Source organism: Mytilus edulis, chromosome 11 (genome assembly GCF_963676685.1).
Source record: "Mytilus edulis chromosome 11, xbMytEdul2.2, whole genome shotgun sequence".
Taxonomy (NCBI): Eukaryota; Metazoa; Mollusca; class Bivalvia; order Mytilida; family Mytilidae; genus Mytilus; species Mytilus edulis.
This window is the reverse complement of record NC_092354.1, coordinates 38,194,447-38,203,825: the sequence shown is the minus strand read 5'-3', so window position 1 is coordinate 38,203,825 and position 9,379 is coordinate 38,194,447. Positions and strand designations below refer to the sequence as shown.

The window sequence follows — 9,379 nt, the reverse complement described above, 5'->3', positions numbered from 1 at the left end:
TTTAGGGGCCAGCTGAAGGACGCCTCCGGGTGCGGGAATTTCTCGCTACATTGAAGACATGTTGATGACCTTCTGCTGTGGGTTTTTCTATGGTCGGGTTGTTGTCTCTTTGACCCATTCCCCATTTCCATTTTTCAATTTTATTCCCCATCCAATCTTTTATAGTAATATTCTTTACAAAGCACCCAAAATGACAGTATTCACCTGAAAGTCTTAAAAACCTTTAAACAGACTTTAAGAAGGGCCATAGTCACGATACTGTTGTCAGGTAATTAAAAATGGTGTATTATGGATTTAATATTAATCAACTTAAAATGTGTTTGCATTGGACACTAACATATTCATTTTATAGCAAGTTGTAGGCATATTATCTGGTATGATCGTCTGCTATATTTTATGATGGTAAGATATTTAACTCCTAACGGAAGGGAATATGCTTGATATTCATTGATAAAGACATTACCTTTCAATCATTTTAATTATGGTCTAGAGCTGGCATGTCAGTAACTGCCAGCATTCCTTTGTTAATTTATGTGTCATTGTCATTTTGTTTAGTTCTTTTTGTCACCATTTCTGACATCTGACTCAGACATGTTTTGAACTGAGTTTTGACGAGTATCTCTCTGTGTATTTTATCTTTATTGGCTATATGTATAAAGAGAAGAGATATTTAATCCCGCCGCTTTGTTTGTCACTGTACCAAGTCAGGAGCAGCTGGCCTTTATCATTCTTGTTGTATTTTTAATTTTACTTCATTTATATATTTCGAAATTTTGTATTATGTTCTTTATCACTGAACTAAAACACCTTTTCACTTAGGGTCTAGCTAAATCACGACTCCTGGTGCGCTATTTCCTCGCTGTCGGCCGATTTCGGATGTGTTCTGCTCTTTTGAACATTACCCTTTTACATTTTATGTGCATAATTTAACATGTTAAACATTTCGGATCTAGTTTTTCTTGTTAGAAACATGAAAATTGACCTTTATTTAAAAAAAAAGATTTATCCTTCAGCTGACGTTTTATCAATGTATTAAAGACAAAAAGAAACCTAAAGCTCACTGTAACGTTTGTACTTTGCAAGAATAACCAAACAAGGTAAGCAGACTCAACGTTAGTTTATAAATGAACAATGAATTCCACATTATCCATTTATGTTTCGTATGAATATCAGACAATCAGTTGAATTTGATTCAAGTTAACAAATAATCTTTGATATTTCTTTTTGATTGTGTCTTACATAACACAATTGTCAGAAAAATGTGACATGAAATAACAAATAGTGTCTTTCACATGGTTGTTAGCACTTTATATACAGCTCTTTGTTTGTGATAATAGATCTTAATACAATTATTTGATTCAAAATAGATAATATAGCCCTTGGATGGTGTTAACTTCCCCCCAAAAAACGTGTATGGTGTAATGGTGTATTGCGTATGGTGCTATTGTGTAAAGGGAATGGTGTAATGGTATATCTCACAATTGAAAATGGTGTGAATGAATGGTGTACAACATTTAAAACTATGGTGTAATGGTGTATGGTGAATGGTGTAGTGGTGTCATTTGGAAGTTTACCAAATCCACGCACTGTTTGAAGTATAAAATATGGAATTCGAAAGATGTGGTTTAACAATGTAGAACCAATGAGACAACTCTCCAGCCAAGTCACAATGTGTAAAAAATAAAACTTTATAGGTCAAGGTAAGTGGCTTCCATACGGACAATTTGCTAACACCAAATAGCAAGTAAAACAAATCCCCAAAAGACTAGTGTACACAATTCAAACATGAACACGGTTGCTCTAATCTATAAAAAAAAAAAAGAGAAAAACTTATCAACAAACGATATTCCGTGAACATTAGGTTCCTAAATTATGATAGGTGCAGACTAATGCAGTGGCTCTAAACGTTTAACATTCGCCAACCTGCACCATAACCACAAACAGTTATATAACATTACGACATAAACATGTCATACGGGAACTTAATATTATCGTCACTAGAAAATGTTTCTTGTTATTGTTATTTCTCTGATACTATCAGTTCTACGTCAATAGGGTTATTGCACACATATTGAGGAATATTGTCCCGAGTAGAATGTTATATTGCACGAGCCTGCGAGTGCAATATATATTCTACGCAAAGCTATGCAATAAGATGAAATATTGGTTCACTGCGTGTAAATAAAAAAAAAAAACAATTCATTGTTTGATGTGAAGCTTTTCTTTAAATGTTTTTGAGTAGAAGAAATCCAGTTTAAAATAAATGTTTTACTACGAATTATCTGTAGATTAAAAATACAGCCATCAATCTTTCGACCACAGTACAATTCTTGTGGGCATTCGTTCGACAGTGCGGAATGTAATAATATACATAAAGATCATGTCATAAGAGGGACTTTGAGGCCAATAACATGTTATATGCGAGAAATGAACTATCAAAGCTTGATTCAACTATTTGGGTGCTCCGTTCAGTTTCTGACTCCATCCAATACATGTAACTTTTTCTATATAATACATTATACATATCCCCTCCTTCTTCTTTGTCAACCCTATAGAGGTAAAGCTAACACACAATCAATCAATATCAATATATCCAAAAGGGATCAGAATACGACTCATTAAATTAAATCAAAGAACAAGAAACTTGGACTGTCATCAGTATAATATACATGTAAAAAGATGTATTTTGAACCGTTTGATTGTTATATCTTTTTGCAGTTTTATAGTTTTTATCGAGTTTACATTTATAATATAAAACTACAAAGATCAGAGTTTGTTTATTGAACTCAGATATTCAAAACATGGTTTTATTATTAAGTAAACTAATGATCAATTAAACAGAGAGTCACTTTTGGTGTCGTCATAAGGGGGATTTGAAAATGTTTAACTGTACGTTAACCTCCTTTTATACCAGGGTTATTTGGTTTGATAACTGTCATAGTAATCAGAAGTAGACTGCGTTTTAATGTAATTATTAATCATCTGCTTCTTTTCCACCAATTTGCACAAATAATTATTAATGTCAACGAATCTTACATTTAAATGCATGTTCTAAATTTCAAAAAGATAAAACAAATGAACAATTAAACCGCATCGACACATTTGTATGAGCATCCCTGTTTACAACACTTTGTCCTTAAAGGACATGCCGAATCATCGCTACAGTATCTGTGGTAATGTCCATAACAGTTGGAATTAGGACTTGGATCAACTGGACAATGGGGAACTGAAAAAGAAAATATATTAATTCAAGGTTAGAAAACAATTCACAAACATACACTGGTTAACACAGTATGTGAATCCGATAAACTGGCAATAAAGATAAAACAGATCAAATTATTATTTACAGTTCATAAGCGTGAAACGGATGAACGACTTAAAACAACGAATGTATAATCAAAATTCAATTGAAAACAGAAGCTGCCAGAAGCTGAAATTGATTCGATTAGTGGGACTAACGCAGGCTCTTTCAGTTACAATGTTGCAACCAGTTTGTATACAGATCATGCCATTAAACGAGTGACATCAACCATATAATTTCATTTTTAATGCATTCAACTAACATACGGCTAAATCATGTACCTCTCGAAAGTACATCGTTTGTGCTATATTTGTTCTACCGGTCGTCAAATATTCGTATGGCGCAGTTTCGGTCAAATCACGATGAAAGGTCAAGGACAGGCAATTGTCGGATTGAAATAACAGAAATTTGTACGTCCACTTATTATTTGAAATTGAAGGGAAAGCTACATTAAGATATAAGTATTTCATATCATAATATGGATTCTTTTTATTGCAATACTCAAGTAGTCGTAATATTATCATTATTACAAACCTCGCAATACATAATTTGCAGTAAATATTTTGAAATCTGAATAAAACATGGTACAGTCAACACACTCTTCATAATCCATGATAAAATATGTGTACACCAGATACGCGTTTCGTTCACACAAGTATCAGCGGTGACTTTCAAATCGAATGTCAATCCGTAGATTATTTTGTTAGAGATGATTAATGCCAATTAAAATGTTCTACAATTAACTTATAGATTACATAATTAGTTCAAATGGACGAATACACATTACCTTTACAACAAACTCCATTGTCATCCGAAGGGGAGACTTTCTTACAGTAAAAACTCTTAGCACAAACTAATTGGCTACTTCTACGGCAGTATACATTTGGGAAAGGTTCTCCGAATTCACAAGCTGTGAAAATAACAACTAGAGGCTCTCAAGAGCCTGTGTCGCTCACCTGTTACTGTATTTACTGATGTCGGCCATCTTGGTTGGTAGGCGGGGTCATTAGACACTTTTTTGAAATAGATACTCTAGTAATGATTGCGGCCAAGTTTGATTAAATTTGGCCCATAGTTTAAGAAAAGAAGATTTTTGTACAAGTTACAAAAATGACGAAAAGTTATTCAAAATTGACTATAAAGGGGTCCTCTAACAATTTTGATCATGTTTGACTTATTTGTAGATCTTACTTTGCTGAACATTATTGCTGTTTACAGTTTATCTCTATCTATAATAGTATTCAAGATAACAACTAAAAACTGCAAAATTTCCTTAAAATTACCAATTTTAGGGCAGCAACCCAACAACGGGTTGTCGGATTCATCTGAAAATTTGTGAGGGGATAGATCTTATTCTAGTGGACATTTAAATCTTAAAAGATTTGCCCTAAATGTCTTAGTTTCAAAGATATAAAGCAAAAACTGCATTTTACCACTATGTTCTAATTTTAGCCATGTCGGTCATTTTGTTTGGTAGGCGGGGTCATCCGACACATTTTTTAAACTATATACCACAATGATAATTGTGGCCAAGTTTGGATAAATTTGGCCAAGTAGTTTCAGAGAAGAAGATTTTTGTACAAGTTACAAAAAATGACGAAAAGTTGTTAAAAATTGATTATAGAGAGCAATAACTCCTTAAGGGGTTGACTGACAATTTTGGTCATGTTGACTTATTTGTAGGTCTTACTTTGTTGAACATTATTGCTGTTTACAGTTTATCTTTATCTATAATAGTATTCAAGTTAATAACCAAAAACTGCAAAATTTCCTTAAAATAACCAATTCAGGGGCAGCAACCCAACAACAGGTTGTCTGATTCGTCTGAAAATTTCAGGGCAGATAAATCTTGATATGATCAACAATTAACTCCATGTCAGATTTGCTCTAAATGCTTTGGTTTCAAAGATATAAGCCAAAATATACATTTTACCCCTGTGTTCTATTTTAAGCCATGGCGGCCATCTTGGTTGGATGGCCAGGTCATCGGACACATTTTTTAAACTAGATACCCCAAGGATGATTGTGGCCAAGTTTGGTTAAATTTGTTCCAGTAGTTTCAGAGGAGAAGATTTTTGTAAAAGTTTACAGACGACGGACGCCAAGTGATGAGAAAAGATCACTTGACCTTTCAGGTCAGGTGAGCTAAAAAGGTTATCTATGTATATATATATAGGAAAATGTTGTTTGTGCTGTATGTAGATCCTTCTACAACGAAATTTGTGCATGGTCGATTTCGACTGTTTATCAATTAAAGTCATGAGAACTTTAACACAAAAGGTACTGAAGAAAACTTGAATTAATGAATATTCTTAAAAACATTACAGAAACATCAAAATGTAAATACTAAAACAGTTAGATTAACAATCCTCACTTTTATCTTACTATGTTTAAATCAAATTTAACTTAAAATAAACATTAAAATACTAAATAACTAATCTGTTCAAATTAAGCCTTGAAATTTTCTAAATATGCTACTTACTTATGCAGGTATTACAACAAGGAGGTGGCCCACAGCACGTCAGACATAATTCAGGTTCTACAAGATGAAATAATTGATGAAACTGAGGTTGTAAAAAATATTTCTCTATTTTTTGTGCTTTTTACATTTCTTGATCGGTGTGAAAAAAAATATTGCTCCTCACTAGTGCAAAATCTGTTCTCGGCAAATGATTGGTCGAAACTTAATTGTGATGTTAAATTTTCTTAGTTGGTTTTGAAATTTCATACTGTGAAGTCATGAAAAAAGGCAACCATGCATAATGACGTCACATAAAAAGTACACAGCTTTCTGCAAGTCTTTGAAAAGGAGGGATAAATATAATTAGAGACACAGGTTTCATCACTATAATTTGTGTATTACGATATTTCTTCACTCTCGACAGTTTATTTTAAAATTGTGTGAAATGCTTGACAAGCCTCACGCTTTAAATATTTAAATGTAACTGTCTCGAATGGAGATATACCGTAACACAAGCGTTGCAGTTGTGAAATCTGTATATTTCGTTAAACCTTTAATTTATTGGTTTACTTGTATCTACGAATTCATCATAAAGAGGTGTTCAACAAATAATTAGGAATACACAGTAGAAAGCAATGGGGATAGGAATTAGTGGTTTTCTTTTCTTTAGCGTAGGTCAACATTATTTCATGCAGATCAAGAAAAGAGAAACCAGAACTAAGTGGGCATGAACCATTTATTAATTTATCTAAGATAGAAACATTACAAATATGTTGCTGTTTAAATGCGTAATATTGCTGATACTAGTAAATTCTGTTTCATTGACATGTACATGTTTTCGAATATATCAATTTTCTTAATTGTGAATTTTTATATCATTTTCCTATTTAATATCTAGGTGCCACATGTGGAGCAGGATCTGCTTACCCTTTCGGAGCACCTGATATCACCCCTATTTTTAGTGGGGTTCGTGTTGCTTATTCTTTCGTTTTATATGTTGTCGCATGTGTACTATTGTGTGTCTGTTTGTTCTTTTCATTTTTAGTCATGGCGTTGTCAGTTTATTTTCGATTCATAAGTTTGACTGTCACTCTGGTATATTTCGTCCCTCTTTTATAGTGTCTCATCCCCGATTGATTAAAAAAGTAACGAATTGTACATAACTCAAACATGGTGTATCTAATTATTCTGTAATCGTATGTATGACTTACTTGGGTAGGTGCAAACATGTGCACAATTATTATGACAACACTTTTTTACTCCTGGACAATCGCTGTCGACACCACATTCTGTAGCACATGTTCCGACGGTATCAGGGGGAAGAACTTGACAAGCACCAGGCTTTGGAAGGACTAGGAAAGAGATCTATAGAATAACTTATCAAAGGATTAAAACATAGTAAATATCCAAGAAGTGACCGAACGAATGTGTGTAGCGCATGAGTTATATATCAGTGTTTCTTGGTTACAAGTTGAATAATAATCGGTAGTCAACGACGATCAAGATTTGTTAAAATTAAAGATGCACAGTTATCGTATCAACTTTTGATAATATGCAACAAATGAAAGCGCGTTAGCTATTATATATTAGATCTTTGGTTCAAACATTTTGATATGGTATATGTGAATGTTGTTTTAATTCTTTTACTTACAATTGGTCATGCCTTGGGCAGTTGCATCCTAATAAAAATTATAATACTATAGTTGAATACATAAAATACGAACATGTGGAAATGAAAAAAAAAATCCAACAACGTTAAAAGTTAATACATTTTTGCAATTATGCCTCATCCGTATGACCAACGATCAAATCACATAATTTGTTAGGTACTTTCTGATTTGTCTGATATTTGCTATCATCATGATAAAATGTAAATCAATTCAAACGAGAGAAAAAGCCTGTTACATGTATGTATGTATAAAATAACAAGAAAAACAACATATACAACGGACACGAACCAATGACAAACTAAGAACTGCATATTTGTTCACTTGTGACCAATATATATTCGAGGGTTTTGTATGTCTTTGAAACAAATGTATAAAATAGTTCTTTTTACACAGTAGTATGTTTCTTATAAAAATGTTCCATTTCAGATTACATTTTAAAGTAACACAATATTAATACACTTTGCTGATGCAAAATAATATTTTTAGTATGTCGTGAACAACATTTGAAATTTTCTTTAATTGGTAATCGCTGTTTTCGAAAAGTTCAGTGTAATATATGGTGGAAGCTTTTCTTAAAAGAACTTATATTAAATTTTCCGTACCGAATGATGACGTTTATACCGACATTTAGTGACCTACCTATACTTTGTATTTATTAGGCATATCACCTTGGTGAATTAATCGAGTACTCGTTGGTAGTTTACCTATAATACGGAAACATAAAAATACGTATGTCTTGTTCAACAGACTAAAAACCATTGACACAAAAGGGTATGACTTTTGAATGTAAATAATAAAACTTACTTGAAGATAGTATATACCTGTCGTTATATATATCCAAATATACATCATTATGATCAGCTTCAAATATTGTTCTGCTTCTAGAATTTAGTAAACGTAATTACTTTTATATGGTCTACAGCTTATAGATTTTCGTTGATTTTTCGAAAAGTTATGTAACAATAATTACAAAATGAATGTGAAAATCCTATCATCCAAGATTTAACAAATTTATGATAATGAGCATGTTTATTTCGCATACATTACAGTTTAAGTATTAACTGAAAAAATCTCACATTAAAAGCCAATTATTCCACATATGATTAATCTAGATTGACGTAACATATTGCATTCCTGGCATTTTTATATATTGATAGTAAAATAAGAGAATATTTGCTATATATATCCTATTACATAATAGTGCAAACATATAACGTCAACATGTTTATTTATGGTGTGTTTGTTTCCTTGGATATTCTTTCAGAATTTACCAATCTCCGTTGCTGTATAAAAATCACCTCCGAAAGCAACGTGACATGTCTATAGGACATTAAAGCATTTAGTCGCAACGCATCGTTCGTCTGTATAACACTTTTAATAGGTTTGGATGTTTAGATAGTGTTTCATAAAACATCAAGGAAGAGGCTTGAGTTTTCAAAATGTTAGTGCCGTTAACGTGCCTTCAAAATATAACATATATTGAAAACCATTAAGCGATTTCCCATCATCGTCTCTCTCGCTATGTATAGTAAAGTTACAATCTTATTAGTATACCTTAATTGTTTTGATGCATATTTCAATATTTTGATTGTTGTTCATCACATTTCGTAACTGATTTAACAATATACTTTAAAAGAATCTGATGAACAGTAGTTGTCGTCTGTTTATGTAGTTCATACGTGTTTCTCGTTTCTCGTTTTTATATAGATATGACCGTTGGTTTTCCTGTTTGAAAGCTTTTACACTAGTAATTTTTGGGGCCCTTTATAGCTTGCTTTCCGATGTGAGCCAAGGATCCGTCTTGAAGGCCGTACATTGACCTATAATGGTTTACTTTTATAAATTGTTGTTTGGATGGAGAGTTGTCTCATTTACACTCATACTACATCTTCTTATATATACAAATGTATTTAAAGAAAATACTGCATTACTTGGATTGAACTCACA

At 32.4% G+C, this 9,379-nt stretch overlaps 1 protein-coding gene across 1 annotated transcript; it reads right to left on the bottom strand.

The window, feature by feature from the left end:
* Positions 1-2,850: 2,850 nt before the first annotated feature.
* On the bottom strand, positions 2,851-8,371 carry LOC139494827 (WAP four-disulfide core domain protein 2-like). The gene is made up of 6 exons (XM_071282994.1): positions 8,237-8,371; positions 7,414-7,441; positions 6,974-7,114; positions 5,784-5,840; positions 4,089-4,211; positions 2,851-3,226 (listed from the first exon to the last, which is right to left on the bottom strand). Exons 1-6 carry the CDS (start codon positions 8,282-8,284, stop codon positions 3,084-3,086), a joined length of 540 nt encoding a protein of 179 aa, XP_071139095.1. The 5' UTR covers positions 8,285-8,371; the 3' UTR covers positions 2,851-3,083.
* Positions 8,372-9,379: the final 1,008 nt, after the last annotated feature.

Coding starts and splice junctions, on each gene's coding strand:
- LOC139494827 (XM_071282994.1), bottom strand. CDS start 8,284: ATGATGTATATTTGGATATATATAACGACAGGTATATACTATCTTCAA. Junction 7,115..7,413: donor TGCCCAAGGCATGACCAATT/GTAAGTAAAAGA, acceptor TCTCTTTCCTAG/TCCTTCCAAAGCCTGGTGCT. Junction 4,212..5,783: donor TTGTTGTAATACCTGCATAA/GTAAGTAGCATA, acceptor TTATTTTCACAG/CTTGTGAATTCGGAGAACCT.